At 50.5% G+C, this 23,925-nt stretch overlaps 11 protein-coding genes across 11 annotated transcripts; 4 read left to right on the top strand and 7 right to left on the bottom strand.

The window, feature by feature from the left end:
* Positions 1-166: 166 nt before the first annotated feature.
* On the top strand, positions 167-566 carry COCCADRAFT_94438 (uncharacterized protein; the record flags this gene model as incomplete). Its single annotated transcript, XM_007713448.1, has 2 exons — positions 167-335; positions 442-566. 2 exons carry the CDS (start codon positions 167-169, stop codon positions 564-566), a joined length of 294 nt encoding a protein of 97 aa, XP_007711638.1.
* Positions 567-1,511: 945 nt separating this feature from the next.
* COCCADRAFT_36199 (uncharacterized protein) lies at positions 1,512-4,472 on the bottom strand (the record flags this gene model as incomplete). The annotated part of the gene is made up of 2 exons (XM_007713447.1): positions 1,512-1,736; positions 1,806-4,472. The coding sequence occupies 2 exons, from the start codon at positions 4,470-4,472 to the stop codon at positions 1,512-1,514; spliced, it is 2,892 nt and encodes a 963-aa protein (XP_007711637.1).
* A 1,709-nt stretch (positions 4,473-6,181) lies between these two features.
* On the top strand, positions 6,182-6,687 carry COCCADRAFT_36198 (uncharacterized protein; the record flags this gene model as incomplete). The annotated part of the gene is made up of 2 exons (XM_007713446.1): positions 6,182-6,401; positions 6,446-6,687. 2 exons carry the CDS (start codon positions 6,182-6,184, stop codon positions 6,685-6,687), a joined length of 462 nt encoding a protein of 153 aa, XP_007711636.1.
* A 456-nt stretch (positions 6,688-7,143) lies between these two features.
* Positions 7,144-8,352, top strand: COCCADRAFT_94396 (uncharacterized protein; the record flags this gene model as incomplete). The annotated part of the gene is made up of 1 exon (XM_007713445.1): positions 7,144-8,352. The coding sequence occupies one exon, from the start codon at positions 7,144-7,146 to the stop codon at positions 8,350-8,352; it is 1,209 nt and encodes a 402-aa protein (XP_007711635.1).
* Positions 8,353-10,291: 1,939 nt separating this feature from the next.
* Positions 10,292-10,603, top strand: COCCADRAFT_4481 (uncharacterized protein; the record flags this gene model as incomplete). Its single annotated transcript, XM_007713422.1, has 2 exons — positions 10,292-10,306; positions 10,370-10,603. 2 exons carry the CDS (start codon positions 10,292-10,294, stop codon positions 10,601-10,603), a joined length of 249 nt encoding a protein of 82 aa, XP_007711612.1.
* Positions 10,604-11,164: 561 nt separating this feature from the next.
* Positions 11,165-12,143, bottom strand: COCCADRAFT_36195 (carbohydrate esterase family 4 protein; the record flags this gene model as incomplete). The annotated part of the gene is made up of 4 exons (XM_007713444.1): positions 11,165-11,232; positions 11,291-11,371; positions 11,465-11,966; positions 12,036-12,143. The coding sequence occupies 4 exons, from the start codon at positions 12,141-12,143 to the stop codon at positions 11,165-11,167; spliced, it is 759 nt and encodes a 252-aa protein (XP_007711634.1).
* Positions 12,144-12,223: 80 nt separating this feature from the next.
* Positions 12,224-12,391, bottom strand: COCCADRAFT_94392 (uncharacterized protein; the record flags this gene model as incomplete). The annotated part of the gene is made up of 1 exon (XM_007713443.1): positions 12,224-12,391. One exon carries the CDS (start codon positions 12,389-12,391, stop codon positions 12,224-12,226), a length of 168 nt encoding a protein of 55 aa, XP_007711633.1.
* A 311-nt stretch (positions 12,392-12,702) lies between these two features.
* COCCADRAFT_94383 (uncharacterized protein) lies at positions 12,703-12,975 on the bottom strand (the record flags this gene model as incomplete). The annotated part of the gene is made up of 1 exon (XM_007713442.1): positions 12,703-12,975. The coding sequence occupies one exon, from the start codon at positions 12,973-12,975 to the stop codon at positions 12,703-12,705; it is 273 nt and encodes a 90-aa protein (XP_007711632.1).
* A 524-nt stretch (positions 12,976-13,499) lies between these two features.
* On the bottom strand, positions 13,500-15,767 carry COCCADRAFT_4479 (uncharacterized protein; the record flags this gene model as incomplete). Its single annotated transcript, XM_007713421.1, has 1 exon — positions 13,500-15,767. One exon carries the CDS (start codon positions 15,765-15,767, stop codon positions 13,500-13,502), a length of 2,268 nt encoding a protein of 755 aa, XP_007711611.1.
* Positions 15,768-17,217: 1,450 nt separating this feature from the next.
* On the bottom strand, positions 17,218-19,867 carry COCCADRAFT_4478 (uncharacterized protein; the record flags this gene model as incomplete). The annotated part of the gene is made up of 5 exons (XM_007713420.1): positions 17,218-17,947; positions 18,017-18,793; positions 18,847-18,984; positions 19,054-19,139; positions 19,202-19,867. The coding sequence occupies 5 exons, from the start codon at positions 19,865-19,867 to the stop codon at positions 17,218-17,220; spliced, it is 2,397 nt and encodes a 798-aa protein (XP_007711610.1).
* A 3,424-nt stretch (positions 19,868-23,291) lies between these two features.
* COCCADRAFT_25719 (uncharacterized protein) lies at positions 23,292-23,612 on the bottom strand (the record flags this gene model as incomplete). Its single annotated transcript, XM_007713433.1, has 1 exon — positions 23,292-23,612. One exon carries the CDS (start codon positions 23,610-23,612, stop codon positions 23,292-23,294), a length of 321 nt encoding a protein of 106 aa, XP_007711623.1.
* Between the last annotated feature and the right edge of the window lie 313 nt (positions 23,613-23,925).

The following is a 23,925-nucleotide window of genomic DNA, read 5'->3' as shown; positions in this document are numbered from 1 at the left end:
ATAGACTATAAAAGTTTCATCTGCCGCCGACTCCAGTCTCTTCTTCTGATACATACAAATACCCATACACACACGCACCTCAATATATCCCAAGAAACAACACAAAATGTTCACCAAGACACTCATCAGTCTCGCCGCCGCACTCAGCGCTGCAGTTGCCGTCCCGATGACTACTGCTGGCCCCAAGCCGGTCCGCATGCACGTATTCGGTGAAGACAACTGCAATGGCCCCGTCACCTTCATGTCAGTCGACGCAGACACGTGCTACGAGTTTGCTCCGGGCATCAAGTCTCTCCGCGTTGTCCACCACGACGACTCGATTCGTTACAACGCCTGTAAGTCACTCTCTCGATTGTTCTTTTTTCCCCCAGCTCTGGGTTTGCAGTTTCGAAGATATACAGAAGGAAATAGCAGTGGTTAACATAAGTGAAAAATCGATAGTGAACGTCTACTCTGCGCCCGACTGCAAGTCTGGTCCTGTGCTCCAGCCCATCTTGAACGATGGCTGCTCGGCTGTCGTCGCCTTCAAGGCTATTAAGCTTTCGATTGATACACCAAAGATCTAGACTTGGGCTTCTTTGTGCTGGGCTAAAGTAAGTTTGAATAGGTGTGCTACCTTGTGGTAATTGCGATGCTAATGATGGCTTAGACACTGAGGCGCAGCTGCAAAGACACATACACACAGGCTATGGCGAACAAGTTGAACAAGGTTCATGGTGCACTCGAGAGACTAGGCGGATATACCCGAGAGAATGATACGAGCTGGTAGAGAGGCTTGGGCATAGTAGTCAGACTGCAGTGATATGATACCATCCTGGCTTTCTTGACGGATGATAGCAAAAATGACAATACCTAAATGCAGTTGATGTACCAATGCTCAAGACTCCTTGATTGATGCAAAGCGACGTAGACCTGATGAACCATTCTTACATATTCAATCTCCCAACACGCATTTGCTCTCACTCACCACATAACACACAAACATGCTTGTACAAGAGATATGTCTTCCTCACGCAAATAGCAGCAACACAAGTGAGCAGTCAGACATGTCCTGATAACATAATCAATATGTCGATTGATAACTTGCTAGTACAAAACATACAAGAAAAGAAAAAACGCCGCCGCTGATGCTCATCATGCTAAAGACGCTGCGGGGAGGTATATATAAAAAAGACAAGATTTATTACAAAAAAAAGAAAGGAAGAGAGAAAGAAGGAAAGAACCCAGTCTGGTACCAAAAGTGCATTCTCCCAGATTATCCGAGGGCACAACGAAACAAAATCCTAAACTTTTTCTTGTCTGTTTGATGCTTCTTGTTCTTGTTCATCTCTTTCTTCTTCTTCTTCTTCTTCTTCTTCTTCGTCCTCATCATCATAGTAATCATCTCTCTTTCCCAAACCAAGTAAGTGTCTTTCTTACCTGTGTTTGACCATCTTCCCATAATACATGTCAACAACAGACCCCTGACTGGCATCCACACATATACACACATACTCATAGCTTTTCCTTCATTAAAAGGCCATTAGTGGCACAGCATTGAGTACACGGGCCATCTCATTGGGGGCCATCTGAGCACTCTGCAGACTACGCACTTGGCTGCCCTTGCGGAGACGCTGCAGACCAAGCGTCAGTTTCCAGCTCTCACTGTCGTCAATGAGGAAGACGTATTTTTTGCCATCGGCATCGCGGACAGAGGCTCGGAGAATATGCAGGTTCTTGGCGGGTTGCTTGCCAGTCTGACACACAAATACATGTTAGCATCGCCATCTCAAGCTGTAATACTACAGAACAAAAAGCCGACTTACCTCTACCATTTTCAGCGTCCAAGCCTTGACATCCCACTCACGTTGTGGAATGCCTCGCACATCATCATCGATGAACAAACCCTCGGATTGAATCTTCAGAATGAGCCCGTCGGTTACCTTTCCTACATTGGCTACGAGTTGAGCAACGGGCTTTGGGAACAAGTCATTGAAGAGATAGACAGCCTTGATGACAATCTTGTTAGGATCGGCTGTCGCGTATGGTCCGCTTTTTGAAGCTGGTGGTGTTGTGCGTGCAGTCGACTCTGAAGGTGCATAGGAAGACTCGGAGTATTGGGAAGAGACGTGTGAGCGAGTAGCAGTAGACCGAGGCGGGACAAAGGACTTTCCGTCTTCGCTGCTGAGGTAGGACTTTGCACTGGGTTTCTCGTAAGATTTCTTGGATGTGACGGTGGCCTTGATAGGAGACGATTGACTGGAGGCGACAGAAGCAGGAGCTGGCATCCTCACGCCTGCATAGGGGTCAAGTCGTTCGCCGCCGCCAACGCCACCATAAGTAGTAGATCTGCGGGTTGATGTGATCTCTGGGGCCGCGGCGGCAGCGGCGGCAGCAGCAGCAGCCTCAGCGGCAGCAGCCTCTTCAGCTTTGATTCTCTCTGCTTCGGCTTTGATCCTCTCTGCCTCAGCTTTAAGCTGCTCAGCTTGTAGCTTCTCAGCCTTGATCTTCTCGGCTTTGATCCTTTCTGCTTCAGCCTTGACCTTCTCTGCTTCGGCCTTGAGACGAGCCTCTCGGTCCCTTTGAGCTCGTTCACGTGCTGCTTTGAGACGCTCTGCTCGCTCAGCATCTGCCTTCGCTTTGGCAGCAGCGAGTTCTGCTTCAAGCTTCGCTTTTGCTTCGGCAGCTTCGGCAGCAGCCTTGTCAGCAGCGGCCTTCTTCGCAGCCTCTTCTTCGGCCTTGGCTCTCTGTTCGGCTTCGAGCTTTTCGCGAATCTCCTTTTCGATTTGAGCTCGTGCTTCTGCTTCGCGTGCCTCGCGCTCTGCTTTCTCCTTCTCCAAGGCCTCTTGTTGCTTGCGAGCTTTCTCCTTGGCCAGGCGTTCTCGTGCTTCACGTTCACGCTGCTCTCGCTCACGTTTGCGCATCTGCTCCCACTTCTCCTTTTCAGCTTTGGCACGCGCAAGTTTAGCTGCTTCTTCCTTGGCCTTTTGCTCTGCCTCCTTCTTCTGCCTTGCTTCTTCAGCGCGCTTAAGCTCCTCCCACGCTCGCCGACGGTCTTCTTCCTCCTTCTTCTTCTTGGCTGCCTCAGCAGCTAGTCTAGCTTCTTCAGCCCGGCGGCGCTCTTCCTCAGCTTTGCGTTCTTCCTCTGCTATGCGCTGTCGTTCGGCTTCCTCTTGCCTCTTCCTCTCCTCTTCGGCAAGCCTCTGCTGTTCGGCCTCGCGCCTCCTTCTCTCTTCCTCTGCTTTCTTCTTCTCCTCGGCCTCGCGCTTCAGTCTGGCTTCTTCTTTCAACCTAGCCTGCTCCTTGATCCTGGCCTCCTCCTTGAGTCTGGCCTCCTCTTTGAGTCTAGCCTCCTCCCTGAGTTTGGCTTCTTCTTTGAGTCGAGCTTCTTCCTTGAGTCGAGCTTCCTCCTTAATTCGAGCTTCTTCCTTTAGCCGAGCCTCCTCCTTGAGGCGAGCCTCTTCCTTCAGCCTGGCTTCCTCTTTGAGTCTGGCTACCTCCTTCAATCTGGCCTCCTCGGCTTGCCTTTTGGCCTCTTCTGCTTGTCGCTTGATCTCTTCGGCTTGTCTTCTGGCCTCCTCTGCTTGTCTTCTAGCCTCTTCAGCTTGGCGCTTGAACTCCTCAGCACGCTTACGCTCCTCTTCTTGTGCCTTTGCCATCTTTGCTTTCTCGGCGCGCTCACGCTCGATTTCCTCGACACGTTTACGTTCGGCTTCCTCTTCTTGTTTTCTCTTGGCTTCTTCTTCTTGTTTTCTCTTGGCTTCTTCAGCTTGCTTGCGCTCCTCTTCCTGTTTCGCCTTCTTCTCCTTCTCTTCGGCACGCTTCTGCTTTTCTTCGGCGCGCTTCCGCTCTTCTTCAGCCCGCTCAGCCTCTTCGTCCGAGGAAGGCCCGTCGTCTTGTGGAGGGGGTGACGATGCAGAGCCGTATTGACGGTATCCGCCCCATCCGCCATGAGGTGGGGGACTGCCTGGGAAGCCACCGTTTTGAGGCGGTGGTGGGGGTGCTCGCTGGTAGCTAGAGCTGCTTCCATTGTTACCAGCACCAGCACCTGAGCCAGCACCGGGTCCGCCGCGTGGCCCATTGCCATATGCCGCGCCGCCTCCGCCATTGAATCGGCGTCCGGCCTGTGTCTGGCCGAAAGCCCAGCCTGCAAGGAGCATGAGGACGGCTAGCAGAATGACACCATTGCCGCCAGTTGTGACTCCATGTCTGACGATGAGGAAGTATTGTTTGACGTGTGGCTCGGCAGCTTTCCAAAGGACTATACTGGCTATGGTGCTGAGTACACCAGCTATGAAGCTGTTCTGTTGCACACCCAGGCTGGGCAGGTATATGAAGCCACCCCCTGAGGAATGTGGAGGGATGATGAAGATGTCATAGTTGCCCGGAGGGAGACCGCCGGTAGGAGGGGGTTCGGGAGGAGCATGGCTGCCTCCAGTTGTCTTTGGGTTGGCACCATGTGGAGGTGGGGGAGGTGGAGGGCCGTCGTCCATGACTATGTACGCCCTCTAGGGCGGGTGGGTACGGGGGATCAGGGCAATGGTTCGTTGGGAATGTCGTGTGCTGCAACAGGTACAATCAGTTGCAAAGGAGCTGGGCGGTGGGAAGAAACAAAGCAGTGGGAAATTTCATGAGCGGAGCTGACTCGGAGCGATGGGAGGGAGTTGGAGCGGTGTGAGTGGGTGGGGTAACAATAGTGTTTATTGGATTATTCTTGAAGTCTCCCTCCCTCTGCGCAGACACACACTCGGGGGTCTCGCTCTCTCGAGGAGCAGAGAGGGACTGAGTGTGGTGAGAGGGAAGAGGAGCTGCAAGGTGTCCTCGCTGAGGGCTAGCACCATTGCTTTCTCCCAGAGCTGACTGCTCGGTTGTTTTTGGGTTTGTTTACGCCAAGCACCCGGAACGGCTAGCGCTGGCGGGCCGCTGGCGCCGCATGGCGACGACGCTACACAGGACACACTCTCCTATAGTCTGTTGGCCTGTGGGATGCGATTGCAAACCAGATTGTCTCTTGTCTGAACAGGTTTTCTTCTTCTGCCTGCCGGCCCCGACCTTTTAAATGTCGTCGGGTCGGCTGGAAAGAATACAGGTGGCTGGCAGACAACACGTCACGCGTGGTAGAAGCTCAGTTGGCGGGCCAGCAGGGCCGAGCGGTGAAAGCAGCTTCGGCCAAAGGAGGCGGAACACGTCGGGTGTGCATCCTTATGTCAGCCTGGGCCAAGGGCATGTACTCTTGCAACATGGGTATTTGGTGTTTTTGTTTGGTGGCATCCAGCATGAAGCTTATGTGGTTTGGGGATAGGACCAGGCTGTTGTCAATAGGTACCTCGAGCGTCAGGACCCGTATCACTTCCTCATCTTCGTGGCTCTTTACCCAACAATGGCCTGTTCTGGGTCGTCCTGGGCCACGTATATATATATATATATCTACATCTATATCTCGGAGTTGTGAGAGATTTGCTTTTAATTCATTTCTTCAGCAGAGAGGCTTTCTGCCCTCGAGGATTTCTCGCAAGCATAGTGAGTGTGTACGCTAACTAAGAATAGGGCAGGGTGTGAAAGGTCCATCTACCCGGTAATGGTCTAAAACGATGCCTACTCTAGACTACCCGGACGTCTACCGGCAATGGCTACCGACGCTCCCTGAATCTGTCCCTGACTAGGACAGCATAAAACCTGAACAGGAATGTCATCTGGGTCATATATGGCAGGGGTATGCTGACGTCAGGGTAAGTGTGCAGTGAGCGAGCTACAGCTGTGCCATGATTTGACAGTTTCAAGGTCGGTTGCCGCTTTGCTCAGTCAGCAAAGAGAGCCTGAGGCCCGAGGGCAGCCTTGCAGTCTTGCAAGTCAAGGTGGTGATGGTGGAGGGTGGCAGGACTGCCCTTGAGCTTGGCTTCAAGTGGTTAGCGCCGTCTGTCTGTCTGTCTGTTGCCAGCACCACACCAGTGTTTACAGTAGAGACTGACATGCACACTCCCACGCCCTCGTGGACAGCAACGAGATTGAGTCGACGCTAGGAGCATCACGTGCATATCAGCAAAGACGATATTTTGGGTGGGGGGCCAGCCAGGTGGTGTGGGCAGCGAATCACAGCCGGGGGAGCGAAACACGCCTGGCACGCGTCAGTGTGCGATTCGACCATGCCAACAGCATCGTGTCACTGCGGGGTCGAGAGGTGGGTGAGCAGCACGCAGTCGATATGGTGGGCGATTGTGGCAGCCGACGGTGCCGCATGGAGGCGTCTGCGTGCTCTCTGCAACGCGTGGACATGGCAGCAGCAGCAGATTGCACGGTCACCTGCCCCGCTGATTTTCGCCCATGGCAAACGGGTGCCGAAGATGGTCCGACTGGAGGGTTGGGGATGGAGGGGATGGGCATGGAGGGGCATGGAGATGGTGGTTTTGGTGGTGAGGGCGTGGGTGACAATGGCCCCAAGCTCACGGCATTCTCTTCTCTTCTTCAGCCCTGCGCAGGGTGGGTCCACCTTCTCCACCACGTCATTGCTTCACCATCACGCCAGCCGCCTCCCCCCTCCCCCCCAACAACGATGCGAGCCAGATTCGTCCGACGCCGGGACGAGTCGGGATGCCATGGTTGCCGTGCGGTGCGCCAGGCCTACTGATCCGCATGCAGGTACAGGGAGTGGCATTGTGTGCAGTCGTGGACAAATCAGCTGGCAGCGGCAGCGTGCAAGCGGAGGCATGATTGGGCTACAGGCGACGAGCAGCGTTGGGTGGGCAAGGCCGAAAAACAAAGAGGCCTAATAAAAGAGCAGGGCGCATGGGCTCGTCGACGGCTTTGAGACACGGCTTAAGCCCAGTGCAGACAAGACGCACCGCTGCTGCGACAGACTTTTCCACCCGACGCCCACACGATGCGGAAAATGGCGGTGAAAAGCGGGCACTAGCGCCGGCCGACTCGAGCACACGCACGACGTGACCAAGTACTAAAGCTCGGCCTGCGGCACATCGCGCCCACCTGTCCGCGTCCGACAAGACTGTAGAGGGTGACTGTTGGGTACGGCCATCGCACACAGCAGGAACCCTCAGACGACAACGACGACTGACGCAAAGGCCCAGCTCCGATTGTCAATTGCCAATTGCCCTTCCGCCCTCCGCCATTGACTCCTCTCCCACGGACAAGCTTCTCCCTCCCGCAGCCATGTGGAGAACCGGCCTGCTCTACCTCGACCGCGGGGACAGCTCCATCCTCAACGCCCTCCGCAACGCCGGCTACGACACCCAGAACCAGCCCACCTCGCCCTCGCGCACCCCCCGCCGCTTTTCCATGGCTAGCGACACGGAGAGCGCCCTCGAGGGCAAGCTCAAGCATGACATCAAGGCTCAGCAGGGCGTCCAGCACTGGGTCATGCCTTCGGATGTCAACGGCCTCAAGTTTGCCAGCCCCCGCGCCAGCCCCCGCACCAGGGCCATTGACCCCGCCGACGCTCTCGGCCTGGCCACCGACGCTACCCTGTTCGAAGAGCCTGTCCTCTATTCGCTGGATCGAATAAAGGAAGACAATCACCACCCCGACTACTTTGCCTACGACCAACTGCAAAAGTCGCCTTCGCTCAAGGACGACTGCGACGAGCCTGTCCACGTGCACAAGCGCCGCCCTTCGCACCTCCGCACCCCCTCCACCCCCACCATCGAGTCGCGCCTTGCCAGTGCCCAAAAAGCCTCGCGCTCCCTACCCCTCCGTGCAAAGACAAACGAGGGTCTCCTACAACTGCAGGCAAACACATCCAAGCCCCAGCGCTCCGCAAATACACACCAGCGCAGAATATCGCTCGGCCTCCCCATCAAAGCTGCCAATGCCCCCGGCGAAACCTCCCGCCTCTCGAGCCCAACAAACACTCGTTCCCTCCACCCAGCCACACCAAAACGCCTGCCAAAGAAGACGGGCACCGCAACAGCCATCCAGCAGGAGCGCGATCTGGAATACAAGCACCGCCACACCTTCATCGGCACCGCCTCGCTCGATGATTTCCTAGAAGTCCTCGACGTCTCCCCAGATCATATCACAAACAAGGACGCAATCATAAGAGCCTTTATCCTGCTAGCCTCGAGCGAGCGACTGCTCGCCCGCCAAGCATCACTCAAGCCCGATGGATGGAGCGTCATTGCCCGCACCTCTGCCGAAACCGTAAACAGCGACTACGTCGAACAAGCACACGCCAAGCTCGGCTCCATTGTCCTCCGCCAATTCCTCGACCTCATCACCTTCAACGAAGACGAAGAAGCAAACGCCATGAGCGTCGTCGAAGCCTTCACTGCCGCAAGCCACTTGGACACACAAGCCAGCAAGGCTTCAGGGAGTAAGGCCAAAGCCTTTCGTAAATGGATGGTAAAAGCGCTACCCCAATAGGGTCCCTGCTTTTGTTTTTTTACTTGTTTTCATTTTTTCCGTACACCTCTCTGCCCTTCTCATGATAATGCGACACGATGATGCCGAATGTCTTATGTTATTACTACATAGCCTTCCCCTTCCCTTCTCCCATCCAAATTTCTACCATTTTCTTTCCTCATCCCCCATCCCGCTCAGCCCATTAGATTAGTAAACCCCTTCTCCTAAAACCTCCTCTCCGACCTTAGGATAGTCCCCACCATTCACACCTTGTTCTCAAGGCGCGGCTGCCGAAAAGAATAGATCCACTTCGAAGCCAAACACTATCCTTCTCAAACACGTCCACACCCGTCTTGTAGTTTCCGATTACAGATACCCCGATAACATTGTTATATTACCACTGAATCTAAATGTATATTTCGCCATTTCTTCGCCGCCTTCAACCTTGATCATGCCTCTAACAGTTTTGTAGTTTCTCGACGCTCCCTTCTGCGCCCTCTCCTCGACAACGTATACGAAACCGTAACGCTGTATTCAGACGCCGCCATTGACGAGTGCCCTATCCTACCCCCACGCTTTACCCCGGACTTTAGCACAAGTCCTTCACCCCAAGCCGAGTTCTTTTGATTAGCCTCAGTGACCCTGCATTCGATTCTAGAAGAGACTTCGCAACAAGCGCCTGGCTCAGTGCTTCTCTGGTTACTCTCCATAGCGTCAACCTCAAGAATGGGAGCTGTGGATGTATCCACTCGTACTTGAAGACTAGCATACAATGTGCATGAGAAATGCAAGTGGCTGGTGCGTCCGATCTTCACTGATTGACAAGCGACGATATGACGCAGCGATTGAGCCTTAAGAAATACTAGCGTCGGCACTACGGAAGTGTTTCCTGTCAAAGAGTCGTCAGTTTCTATCTAGCTTTGCCCAAGCGATTAGATCCCCCTTTCCATGGCCTTGGAGTGTTTCGTTATATAGCAGGATAGTTTTCTTTACTTCTAGAGAAGCAGGACATTTTCTCAGAGGAATCAAATTGATCAATATCTTGTAAAGTCTGTTGCAGCACCCATTCTTGGTTGACGTCATTCTCTCGAGTGCAGGTGATTTTTTTCCGAGCATGACCGTAGTCTACACTAGTTGATGCCAAGTGCTTATGTATGTATCTATGTCCTTGCTCCAGACCCGGACTAACACGTTCGAGAACGCCCCCACCTTCGGATCAAATGCATGAGGTGTCGAGGGTGGACAGCTCGGGGAAACACCCCAACTCCACTTGCTCACTTTTTGCACTAGAAACAGAGCATAGAAGATCATTTCTGTTTCATAGTCTCCTGTAGTATACCTCAAACTGATGCGGACATGCTTTTTCTAGCTTGACGTGTTGCGTGCAGAAATGCCCTTGCCAGTCCGGCAATAACATGCAGCCTCAACACCCAGATACGACGCTACTTCAGCAGTACAAACCAAATGGTAACAACCTGCGCCACAAGAGTTATTGGCTCTGCGTCACTCTGTGGCGCTAAAACACACGTTCTGGGCGATCCTCCAACGTCGGGGCCCGCTAACGGAGACCAGGGAACTGACCAGTCGCGTCTTTTGCTTGTTCCCAAGAAGCTTGGAGCCGTCATGGTACCATGGGCTGATAGTTGACGCAGAGCTACCATGCACCTTGTAGCGTCGTCAATGGCAGTATGTAAGGCAAGTTTTGAAGATCCGGAAGAGAGATGCCATGCCATGCCCGCCCCCCCTCGTCAAGGCGACTAGTCCGGTTCTTGGTTTTCGTCATTGCGTCCGCACCGAATTGTGTGGTTGGGGACAAGTATAAATATGTCGCGGGTGTGGATAGACTGTGCGTCTGGTTTATCTGCCAACATATATTAACGACCTTTTGCTTCCAAGTCAGACAGAACTAGATATACACCTCTTCTACTGTATCCACAGTTACAACATCATTTACCACACAATGCCATCAAGCACCGTTCGTACCCTCCTCCTGTTCATCACTCATTCTCTCTAGCATCACCACTGACGTTGCGCAAAGAGAAATATCCTCCTCTACTTCCTTGCCATTTGGCTGCCCTTCCTACCCGTCCTCATCGTACGCGGCTGCGGTGCAGACGTCCTGATTAACCTCGCCCTGGACCTGCTCGGATGGATCCCCGGTGTCATTCATGCCTGGTACATCATCAGTCAAAGCGAGAAGCGGGAGTATGTTGGTGTTGATCCCGGATATGGAAGCACATATGGTCGCAGGGAGAAGACGGTGAGATACTAGAGGAAGATGGAGGGCATATGGTGAAGTCTGAAGGAGGGGAATGGGCAAGGGTCATGTTTGTGAAGGGATGGTTATGCAAGCAGACGGGTATGGATGAGCGTTACCAAGACCGTGTGAAAGATGCTACCGATCGAGAAAGTGGTTTGCCACAAAGATGAAGGAAATTCGTCGGGCTGCAATACAACATACTGAAAAGAAATGATCACGGCAAGACGAAAATTTAGCAATATCCATCAAGGAAGATCTGGCGTGTGCCATATATTTAGGGCAGTTTGGCGAAACGGTTCTTCGATTTTGTGCGCTGCTCGCTCGCTGCTTTTTCTCGTGAAGTAGCAATGAATGCCTCACCTCAAGAACTCTCAACAGCTACTAGTTTTCTCACAGTTGAACGCGTATCAATGTCGAATCCAAGTCATTAGACGCACGCAGCAAAACAGATGAATTTAGGCTGTGAAATAGTTTAATATATGTATAGAGAAACGAAGGGCGGTAAACAGCTTTTTCCAAAGTCGACAACATCTGTTATCCTATATACAAAATCTCGGTCGCGCTGCTGCTCGTCTAGCAGCTCCCGGCACCGTTGGGGGTACCGCTCTTGTACGCACCCGAACTGTCTCCCAAGCACTGGGCTGCAAACATGTTAGTCTCGCGCCCGCTAGAAAGTTTTAGAAGAAGCCAAAAACTTACCAACAGTGACCAACTTGAGGTTGTTGTTCTTGGCCCAGTTGATCAACCAGGGCGTCAATGTGTTGACGGTGGAAGAGTAGGCTAAGCAAAATTGTTAGGACATATTGTTTCTCTCTTTTTTTTTGGGGGGGGGGGAGGGAGGATAGAAGAATCTCAGAATGGAAAAAAACTCACTCTCGTGCATGAGGGTAATGTGTCCGTTGCCACCAGCACCCGCCTGCTGGAACTTCTGCTGGCTCTGCTGGGGGGTCTTGCCATTCCAGTCTTCACTGTCAACATCAGACGTGATGACGCGATAGCCCAGGTTGCGCATGGTTGGCAGCACATTGCCACCCGTAGCGAGGTAAGGGGGTCGCATGTATGTGGGCTTGACGCCAATGATGTTGACGAGGGCCTGCTCAAGACGTGTCATCTGGCTGGTTAAGTCGTTTGAAGATAGCGAGCCAAAGTTTTGCGGGTGAGTCCATGTGTGGGAGGCGATTTGATGGCCCGACTTGTATGCGCTTTGGAGTGCGTTTCTTTGGTTGTAGATGCAGCCGTACAGTGTGCCCGTGACAAAGAAGGTTGCCTTGGCACCACCTGCATTCAAAGTGTTGACAAGCTGCTGTGTCAGTTGCGATGGGCCATCATCGTAGGCCAGGGCGATTTGGCCAGGTGCTACGCATTTAGTGATGACCTTTTGGATATGTTAGCTTGAATACAAGGGCAGGGTGTCACGTCCAGAAACGCAAGTGGATCTGCATACCTGTCCTGCAGCAGGCCCACTCTGCCTAATCATGTTCAGAGGGTCCGGAATAGGTGTTGCAACAGCAACGGTAGCCAAGGCCGCGACAAGGAGAGACTTGAGACCCATGTTTCCTGGTGGTTCTCACGGTGTTCAAAGTTGAGTTGCTTGGAGGATGATGAGGAATTGATGTGTCCTACACAGTACATCTACCATATACTTAAGTACAAGAGCCAAGACTGCCCTCCGGTACTGAATGTCATGCCGGAGAAGCTTGGAATCTCTTGGCTCGTTTGTGGTAAACAATGCCGTCTGGCCGGGCTATCGGAAGCGGCTGGGACCCCTGATCGGGTGCATCCGCGTGATTGTTGAAACATAAGTGGCCCAAATTGGTCCTGGGTGAATGACCTTGAAACAATCGCCTCGTGGTCTACAACTGAATTTGCTTGACTTGGGCAGAGCGAGCGGGAGAGAACGTAGCGATTCTAGTGTCGTTTCTATCCAACCATGCCAGCAGCAAGACTTTGCCGACAGACACATATTACACCAGGTTCGAGTATGAATGCAAAAAGGAAATCGCTGCGATATGTTTCATGCAATTGCCGCCGGCTAATGAGACCCCCGCAAGGAGAGTCTTGGGTTTGCGCCATGTGGAGCTTGTGTAATTGGACATCAAATTGGTAGCGTACTAGACACGCCACGATCGTAGTTGTGCAAGTTCTGGAATATTGTTGCGATATTCCATCCAGGTTACGTAGCTCGTAGACCAGCATGTGACGGGACCCAGCTTGAAACTTGCTTTCCCCCCACCACCTTTGCCGATTGACATAGTAGAGACAATGCACAGCAATTTAAACGCAACCCATTGGGCCGAGGTCGATTTATACTTTTCGCCCAGGTGACGCATGATTTTACGAGCAATAACCCCACCGGTACTGTGTTCACTCGCCAAGCACGTCATTTATCCGCGTCTATCATGCCCTTGAATGCTATCATCGGTATGTTGTTCGTACACTGCACAAAATGCATCTTAGCCCAGCAGGAAAGGAGTTGGAAAATTTATCTCCAATTCACACCTCCACCTTAACGGCTGATGGTAGCACTAAGTGAACATCCATCTCTATTCATGCATCAATGGTTGTTGGACCCATTTCGTAGGCGTCTTGAAACACTGAAATGATCTATAGATAATTCTGGACTTGGACAAACGGATCAATTTGTAACACCAGGACACGTAAAGCTAGTAGGCGTCTATGACAATTGGGGCTGCTGAACAATAGAACCAAAAAGACACAAGACTAGGGTTTTATCCAGAACGAACTCATTTTACCTAAGCTCGTATTGCGCACAGCTTACTACCAAATCAAACTCTCCTCCTGTCGCACCCGACATAAACCTTAATCTGCTGACCAGCGATAATCGGGCTAAACCTTCATCTTCCTCTCCACCATGCCTTGGGGCAAGTTGCGTCGTGTGTTGGTTGACTCAAGTGCAGTGCTTTTCATTGCCACCAATGGCACTAGCATCGCAACCATCAGGGTAGAAGAAACTGGCTAGTGCAATGATGATGTATGAAGCGATGAGTAAACTGCCTTCGAGGTAATTGCTTCGTCCGTCCAGTACCAAGAAGTTTACTACCAGGACAGTAACAAACAAGGCGACAGTTTCGAAGATATTGAAGTACAACGTCATCTCTTTGCCCATCATCCAGCCAAGGATGACAATGACGGGCGTGATGAAGATTGCAATTTGAATCGACGAGCCGACCGCGATACCAATGGAAAGATCCATCTTGTTCTTCATGGCTACCGTGACAGCTGTCACGTGCTCTGCCGCGTTACCAACAATAGGAAGAATGATGAGACCAATGAATGCTTGACTAATGCCAGAGGATTCCACCATTGGCTCTATAGCACCACTCATAAAGTCGGCACACACAGCGACAAGACCAGTACTGATCAAAAGCATGAAAATGGCCGCTTTAATAGACATGTCGGGCACCTCGTCAACTTCATCATCCTCGTTCAATGCCAAGGCAGCTTGAGGTGAGACAGCGGGGCGATTGGCTGCGTTAGCGTAAGGCGCTGTTCGGCCAATCTGATCTGGAAGAGACTTGGAACGGCGAAGAGGCGTGCGCAGAACCGTGTTGTCACGAGGCGCCGCCATGCGAATGTTCGGAGCAGGACCGCCAAGTGGGGCTAGATTCTGAGGATTCGAGAAGACATTGTTGGAAAGCAGGGAAGGAAGCGCAGGGCGATTATACCTGCGCGGGTTGGCCGCAGCAGCCGTGGTTTGCTGAGTGTCTTGGGCAAAGGTGACCTTGGGTGCAGGCTCGTTTGGCGCAACCTCCTTCTCGGGAATGGTACTGACCTTGTTACGATCACGGCGGTCCTTCTTGTGCTTCTTGTGTCTGCGTTTGTCCTTCTTCATTATCGATTGCGAGTTATGTGAGGCAGCTTCAAAGTCGCGAACGACTGGCGCATACTGATCGTTGTCCGCTTCATCGCCACTCATAACGTCGACCGAGTGCCGGCGAGAATTTCCGAGCATACCAGCGTTGGAAGTGAAGACACTGTTACTCCTCTCCCTCTCAGCCTCGAAAGGACTCTGATTGAGTTCACCATCTGGCGAGCTCATAGCGGAAAGGGCACTCCCATCTTTGGAGCTAGTACTGGACTTGCGACGAAGTCTCTTGACCATGCGCTTCGCCTTCTTCTTCATTGTTCCATCAGAACGCGACGAGCCATCACTGTCACTGCTGCTGGAGCTGGATGAGGAGTCTGAGCTGGACGAGTCAAAAGCACCAGCAAGAACACCGGGATGGGATTCTTCATCGATGATGTGCTGCGGAGTGCTGGCATAGAGATATCGATGGCTCTTCAGCTGGAATAGAAGATAGAGGCCATAAACGAGCAACAAGATGACACTCGTGCCACGACTGACGGATAGCGTCTCGTGATCGGCAATGGCATTGTCCTCAAAGGCTGCATGGAAGGCAGTAGGGAGCAGAAGACTCATAACGGCCAATGCAAGCATGACTCCACTCATTTGAGTGACGGTATTGTTATAGACTTGTTCCTGGTACTTGAGGCCACCCAACAAAAAGGCCATACCAAGGATAAGGAGCAGGTTCGCAAGGATAGATCCAAGCAGCGAGGCCTGCACCACCTCTATCTGGTTGGAGGCAAGCAGAATGATGAAGAGAATCAGCTCAACGGCGTTGCCGAAAGACACATTGAGCAGTGCGCCAAGCGCGTCTCCAACGCGGGCGGCGACTACTTCGGTTGCGTGCGCGAGCAAGCCAGCAAGTGGAATAATGGCAATGGCGTTCATCGAGAAGACAATCTCGGGCTGCAAGCTGACGAGCTTGACAGCGATGCCAACCGGCACAAAGACTAGCAAGACATTGATCCAGCTATGAGTGACAGCATTCTTAGTGTGGGTGATGAATCGGAGGGTTCCATTCTTGACCCGCGTGAGCGAGTAGAACGGACGCTTCCCGGATTCTATGGTGGAAGACGCATTTCCATCGCCCGTGGTATTTGCACTACCATTGCTGGAGTCTGTGGTTTTGAGCTCAGGGGCAGCGCGCTTCTCGTTGCTGCTGCTGCTGCTGTTGTTGTTGTCGTGGGTTGGGTGGGGGTTGTGGGTCGGGAGAACGTGGCTTGGAGTGACTGGCTTGCGTTCCAAGCCAAGTGCAGACACTGCCTTGGACTTGAAGCTGCGTAAAGAAGGGTCGTCGGGTTCTCCCATCGGTTTTGGCGTGAGGATGTGTGAGGGTGGAAGGAGTACAAGTAAAATGTACTCGAGGGTTGCTGGGCAGAGCAAGTGGCCAAGGAAGTGAAGCGGCAGTCGGGGCCTTATCTATGCGTCGCAGTAAGCTTAGCCGGCTTGGTCTGTGGCACGGCCGCCTTATCCCAGCGAATGACGTCGGTCTTTCGCCTCACGCGTCTTCCCCGGCACAGCCTCAGTGGCGCCGACGCATGTACGTATGTACTTCTTTTCGGCGGGTGCGTTGCTTGTTTGTAGCCAGAAGCTAGAAGCCAGAAGCCATCCTTGGAAAAATTGTTGAGCTTCTCTTTGTCATGGATTGTCTAAACCCTGCATCCTTTAAGGGGCTTGATTTGCTCATTTCGAAAACTTGTTATTATTCTCGACTATGCTAGGGGTGGGTCATGATGATATGTTGCAAATAAGGAGGATAGATAGAGAGAACAGCTTGTTGCTTGTTGCGCGTTGCTTCTATCAGCCAGTAAACCTTCTTGAATCTGAGAATTGGATTATTTTATAATACAGGTCGAGCAGCGTCTGACCGAAAGTTTTGTAGTCTTTCCAGCACTATCTAGCGCCGTGTAGCGTGTTTGTCATGCATAATTGAGCAGGTTCTAAGACAGAACAAAACATCCAGAATATCGTGAAGACACCTTTCAAGACTCCCGTCTTCCACTCACTAATCTCTCAGTTACTGGTCGATTCTTTTTTTCCCCAAAGAGTAAACGTCGCCCTCCTAGCTCTCTTCAAACCAATCACGCAAGGGTTTGGGCACAGTGAAATATTCGTAAGAATCGGTCCCGGCGTGTTTAGCTTAAGCTCAACACCTGTGCTGCCATCCTTAGCACTTTTGCGGCTCTGGCCAAAGTGAGCCACTGTAACTTCACTTCGGAGTCATTTGTAGCAACCAGACCGAGTGATATGGATCTGGTCACCGAGCTTTCGTGAAGCAAGCTTTTGTTAATATGACTAATCAAGCCCCCCACAGTCTGTAAAGCAGCGATATCCTCCTTGCTCATAGGACGAATAGCCGGAAGGACACCTTAGTTATCCAGGCTTACTCGGATACGGGCTATAGTCATCGCATCCAGTTGACTCACCATGATGGGACTAATTATAGAAAACAGTCCAAGTAACCTACACTGAGTGACTGCACACTAACTAAAACTAAGCGAACAATAACATAAATGTAGTATACCATCTCGCAAACCTTTTGTACAATAAGATACTTCTATAATTCTTCGATAATCAAGTGTAGTGGTTATGTCTTTACTGATGTATTGAATTAAACTGGTTCAATATCTAATAGCCTTCTGGAATTCTAACGTATGCTGAATAAAAAAGAAAAGTTTAACTCTGCTATATGATAAAATCTAAAAGTGATGCTCTACCCCTAGTAACATCGCGCTACTAGTCCTGTCTGATCTAATGTCTATCGGTATCTAGTTCCATCTTCTGGTTGCTCTACATTCTGCGACGTTAGCGTACAATGAAGCTGGTCATCAAACATTCTTTCCTCCACCACACCCCACTTAACCGGTTTTAAATATGCCTCCCAATCGCCCTTGGGCGGATGGCACGCAGCGCTAATGACCAGACTGCACGAAGCCGCAAAGGGGATGTGGCCTTTAAATCGGCGACGCCCGAGGAGCCCAATCGTGACGACAAGAAAGTAGAAGGCGAGACAGAGTATAAGGAAACTCAATCCTGACATAAAAACGCCAAATCGCGACTCAGACTCGATGAGCTGACCTTTGTTATCCACGTAATCAACCCTTGCGAGAAACAATGATTGGGAGAGGAGCCAATGTAGACCACCACTGAAGATGGTGAGAGGCAGTGAGAATTTGTACGGGAGCTGCAGAAAGTACGTGCTGCGCTGAGCATGCATAGGATTAGTGACCCGTAGCCCTTTGCGGTGAACACCGAGTTGGTTCCATTCTCGGGCACCAGCCATGGAGGTGCACTCGCTGTTGAGGACAAGATAGCAGAAAGATAAGGCCAGTTGAGGAAGATTGGGCAACCAGGCAAAAAGAAGTGTGTTCCGTGCCTTGCTCTGACCACCCAGCATGGTTGTCGAATTGGTGCCCCACTGGCCGTTGATGTTGCCGCTGACAGCAAGAGTGATACAGAGAAGAAGGCTGCTCCCAATTACAATAAAACTGCTTGAAGGTCAGAGAGTGCTCGGTGACGACGCTCCTGAGACAAACTAGGCTTTCACACCCACTTACATGAAAGAGGAACCAACCTCCCGGTCTCGCCCAAGCGACAAAGAGTACGAATGGTAGCGTTCTCTCCATGTCCCGTACGAGTCGTGGGTGATATCTTTTAGTAAATTGCCTTGCTTAGACTTCTTGCTCCCAGAGCCATGCTCGATGAGAATCGCTTCCCTCGAATATACGCACACCCCTTCCGTCTGTGGGTCTGGGCTCTTGAGAAATGAAGTGGCTGCGTCACCAAGCGTGACAAGAAACTCTGGCTCTTCGTAGAACAATACCCAGAGCATTGTTGCAAGCTTTATCGCGTTGCTTATTATGACTACGATAAGAAAGCAAAGACTGATTTGGATGCGGCTTCGCGATGAGACTATGCGAGCACGAGCAGCGGTGACTTGTCCATAGTATGGTTCGTTTCCAACTCCATCTGAGTTGAACGCAGTCATATTAATCCGATTCCGGGAAAGTATACTTTTGTCAGTCTCGTTCAATATCAACTTTCGGACGAACGCCCTTGATATGTTTTGCATGACCCACGTATAGTTGGAGTCAAAGCTTAAAGTTGGGTGCTCAGTATCACCATCCGCCGCTTTAAGGGCCGTTTGGTTGATTGCAAGGTAGAGGTCACCATAGTCAATCAATTGTGATTGATATGCCTTTTGCCACTGAAGGTTAGAGAGTGCAGTGTAGTTTGGACTACTCAAAACATCCTGCCATTGTGGTGAAGTGACGTTCAGAACGTAGACACTGCACACATTGGTCGACGCAATGAATATTGCTGCAGAATTGTAGCTACATAGTCATTAGCTGCGCAACAATGCGTGTGCCTAGAAATGAATGCATACAATAGGTGTAGGGGGATAGATGTCAACCCCATGGTCAGACATAGTGCCAGACGTCTACGAGGAATCTTTCGTAGGTTGTGAGAGCTGAGACAGCCAATGTCAAACCATGATCCCTGAGAGTGGGCTATATCAATGTCTCTACGAGAAGGTCTGGCCATGGCATGCAAGGTCAGTAAGAGACAGGTTATCAAACACCAAACTACATACGATGTAAGCACCTGCATCGTAAAGTTGCTGGCGCCCAGTAAAATAGTGCTTAGCGCATTAATCAGTATATGGATACCACTACTCAACTGGGACCTACTCGTGTTAGAAGTCGCCTGTGAAAATTGGGGTAATGAACATGCATTGTTACTGAGTCGTATGTAAACGGCAGTACAGCCGTGTCACCATTGAATCCGGGCTTGATTGCAACGAGGACGACCACGACTATGTTGAAAGCCAGTATTGCGGCAGACGTGCAACTACCCATCAACATGCTCATCCTCCAACCATAGAAGCGGCTGCAAGACTGATATCCAGAGACTACGGTCTCTGGATACTGGAATGAACTAAGTGGCTTTTGGAACACAGTAGGACTGGCAAAGGTTGCAAACCTTTCGGTGAGTGAGCCTACGCATTTCTGGAAGGAGCCCTGAGCATGCGTTGATGATTGGCCGTTGTAAGATGTATTCGACTCGGATAACAATCGCGACCGTGCGCTAGTGATAGACGTATCAATATTTTCATAATTGCAGTGATCTTCGTCGTCTGAACTAGGAATTTTGAGCTGAGGGTGAGGAATTTCGCCCGTGGCTACGTACGGTACTTCATCCAAGTAAATCCACTCTGACTGGTCTGTCCGGAGGGTCGCGATGTCCCTGCTGGTTCGATAAGAAGCAGAGCTGCTATTATTCTGACTGAATTGAGGTTGACTCAGTAGTGCTCCGGCGCTGTTGAAGATAGGGCCAGGTGTAGGGGGTCGGAAAAGTGGGCGTGTTACGCATGCGCCGCTTTCATAATCCTCTTCGACTGGGAGCATATTACTGAGTAATCACGTAGGACATTGTGAATCAAATCGTCGAAAACCATAACAACCTAGATCTGATGTTTATAAGGGGCGCCTGACCCTTGGTGTGTCCGGTCTTAACCTCAGCTGCTTCAGGGGCAGTGCCGATGCGGCGTACGCCGTGGCGCAGCACCTGCATGCAGTCATCAGCAGTACACAGTGAGATTTCTGTCAGCCGCAGCTGAAACATAAGCTCCAGTACCAATGCGCTAACCTTGAGACTAAATCTTGGTGATCCATAGATACATCACAGAGAGGTATAGCTGCAGTCATGTGTTCAGAGTATCTAGTCTTCTTCAAGTCTTAGACAACCTGTAGATAATTCCTCTTTCTCCCTAATTCAATTCTATCTATATAACTCTAACTAAAATTTATTCAATGACTGGGACAAACTGCTTATGTACTCTATTATGATAACCTATTAGAACGCTAGATTCTTCGTTTAAGTAAATCATAACTTTAATCGCTCTACATCGACATAGGCTCAAGCGGAAGATCAAAAATGCCAAAAATACGTTCGATACTTGTATCATGTTTACCTTACAAAGATGTTTATAATTATTACGAGGCTACGATGAATTATTAGAGTTTATTGGACGCGAGCTAAAGAGTGGAGAGGGTCGCGTGGTGGTTAACGCGTGCTAATCTCTTAGAATACTACGCTACAAACACCTCTTCTTTCAGCTTTGGCGGGGTATAAATGTTAGATAACCTTGCATCTAAATTCAGCTGATTCTTGCTTTTTCTTCAGATCAAACATTACCCTGGTTGATTCAGTTCACCTGGACCTTTGGTGTCGCCGTCAAAGGTAACTCCCCTAATGTCTGAAGCTAGAGTTTTGGTTGGACCCTGGTTCAATTGGAGTACGTGTTCTAGGCCTCCACCTAATGCTCCAACATTATCTTATCATTCATCGCTCTCTGTGTTTACATTCCTGAGTGCTTTTTGAATGTTATCACGCGTGCTCAGTTCTAATATTCTAATCCAGGCAGTGGTCGAATTCTAGGTGCGACTATCACTATACCAGCTGAGTATGGCTCGATTGCAGTGGCAGTTCTTGCTCTCTTTGTTCGATTGGTTGGAAGTCATTTCTGGTGTATCAATTGCTTCATATTACATCAAATTCGGTATACCCCACATGAGCGCGACGGATGTCACTACCAGTACCAAGCCATCCTGGCAAATAAACTCACCGATCTCAGCACCTTCTGGAAGCTTTTGAAGGTTGCCCTGGCATGGAGATCAAACATTGAAAATGTGAAACGACGTGCATTACCGCTATTGTTTCTTACAGTGTTCCATATGACAGCATTCTACGCTGCTGGTATCTTCTCTTCAAGAGTATCCCGATCAGCTGGAGAAGTATTGGTTAAGAGCGATGTCTGCGGATGGCCAGATGAACGAAGCAACAAAGCCTTTGATCAATGGTCTGATGAAGACATGGAGTCTGCCGACGCCTGGTTGACATTACTCCAGCAGAGTTTTCGGAAGCGTGCAGCATACGCCCGGTCATGCTATAGTACTCAATCTCAAACCCAATCCTCTCTCTACAACATTTATACCGCCCCATCAATTAAATCGAGAATTGACCCAGCGGCTCCCTGTCCCTTTTTCGAGAGAACCTGTACAACTACAACAGTTTCGATAGACTCTGGGCTCATAGATTCCCACTTGCATCTAGGAATCAATGCCCCAGTGCAAGATCGTATTCAGTTCAGAAAACTGATGACATGTACCCCAATCCTACTAGAAGACAAACATAGCCCAAATCGGACATCTAAAAAATCTCCGAGTCTTCAAGACCAGTTGTCATTTCAACTTGGACAAGGCCAGCTACCATGAGACGATCTATACAAATACTATTATCTTGGAAATCGGACATGGAAAGGGACCTCCATAAGCGATAGCACAGTCGTGATGACCAACAAGACTATCACATACGTCTCTCAGCCCTACAATCTCTTGTAAGCCATCCATCCTTTTTTTCTTCAAGCTTATAGATAATATATTTGTCTAGATGGGTAGATGCTAATCCCGGAAACCCTATTGAAGGGACTTTCAACCCCATATCTGCTCTGAACCGTACAGATGCCGACGTGAACGTCCTGCTATTGAATAACTGAGCAGCATATACAGGACCTGTAAGAGATCCTTGGTTTCAAACGGCCGCCACACCAACCAATTCCGTGGTATGGGCACCAAGCGATGTCTGGATCTCATCAACTACGCTCTCTGGTATTGGCTGCATCGAGCAGTATCAGTTCTGTCGCAGCAATCAATGCACCCCTCTTACAGGCATTTATATGATCGATCAACATGCGATCGACAAACTCAGTCTAAATTCAAAATAGGAAGCGACACTACAGCTAATACTGAAAATAGCATTGTGGATAAGGATGAGTCGCCTGCTGACCTTTTTGGGAGGGAACATTCTCCTTGCCAAAGACAGATTATTTGGAGGTACTTGGTTGTCTTCTGCCCTCGAGAACAATCAGTGGCAAAAGGAAATTGAAAACATACACAACACAAGTATGGCATTTCTCCAGCAACGCATTATCGATCACGCTTCCCCGTCTAATTCCCAGATCCATAAATCTGTTGGCCTCTACCCACACATCATGCAGGAGACTCATCAGGAGATTCTGAATATTTGCGCCAACCAAAAGGTCTGGAGTAGTAGTCATCATTCCTTTAACGTGGTGGGTATAATGTTTATCATATTCGGAGGTGCCTTGGTTATCTTGGTTGATGTTTTCCTTCCTCAGATGGTGGGCTGGTTACAGCGGCGCAGCGGGAGAGGGTTGGCAACTAGGTTGGACTGGATTGAGAGCGAGCCTTTGCATTTACAGCGCATCGCGTTTGAGAGTTGTGGGATTGGGCCGTGGAAGGTTGACAATGATGGTATTCCCATTACCGAGGAATTTGGGCAGAAGTTTCGACGTCCGAGGCTTTGCTCGAGCGCTTATGCAGTGGTCTAGCTTATTGTGTAGGGTGGAAATATGCGTTGTCCATTACGAGTACTAAGTTTGGCTCCAGCCACCGGCCGCAGTGCTGGAGCAGCTGCTTAATATGATCTTCAAGGACAGCACGATTAGTCATTCTCTGAAATACCCGCGATAGCAGGATTTGATCCTGTGTTTATCTGCCACCGCTGTTCACGCCAATACCTAGCAATCTGCACAAGTATCGTGCCTAGAGGAGACCACCCCGTTCGCCCAAACCCGATCCGCTTGTCACGCCCAGACTCATCTACTCAGACAAGGCGGTAGGGACGGAAAGAAAACAGGTTCTGTGAGGTAGTGGACACTTCGCGCCTCCTAGATTTCAGTAAACCTACTACTATCCTTACACATGCCCCACATTACAAAAGCCTAATTACCCTATCAAACGGGTTCTCTTAGTTCAGTACCTCCACGATCTTGACCAGCTCTTGTTCTAGGCTGTCGTACGTATAAGCTTCGCCCTCGCCCTTGCGCTTCCATGACGCCCACGCATAAATCTCCTCCTCATTTCCGTCCTCAATTGTGAGAAATGTCTCGCCAGTGGGACTCAGCTGGATGGGTGCGGTTGGGCATACGATCTCGCAGCCTGTGAGCCAGTCCTTTTGCAGGGTTTTTCGCAATGCATCGGTCTTGGCTTGGAAGAGCGGGCCGGATTGCGTGTAGCCGTGCAGCATGAGTATCTTGAGAAGTGCGGAGAGAGGTGGGTAGGTAGACATTGTGAGCCAGTAGAGAAGTGCGGTGTGGGATGAAGAGTAGTAGCAGAGGGCGGTTAGGGTGAAGGAGTTCAGGTAGGCGGGTTTAATGCGGAGGTAGTTAGGCATGTATTCGTATATAAATAGATAGTGTGAAGAATAGAGACTAGTAGATAACGTAGTTTACAAGCGAGTGACGCGTACAAGCGAGTGACGCACCCCACCAACTTTGCAAACTTCTAAAGCTATACAACTCAACAATATAATAGTATAACATATAGAAGTTAATATAGCGAGTTAACTAGTATCTAGAGTATCTTTCTTACATGTACGTGAA

Source organism: Bipolaris zeicola, assembly GCF_000523435.1.
Source record: "Bipolaris zeicola 26-R-13 unplaced genomic scaffold scaffold_61, whole genome shotgun sequence".
NCBI lineage: Eukaryota > Fungi > Ascomycota > Dothideomycetes > Pleosporales > Pleosporaceae > Bipolaris > Bipolaris zeicola.
Note: the sequence above shows the minus strand (reverse complement) of the source record. Positions and strands in the feature narration are given on the sequence as shown.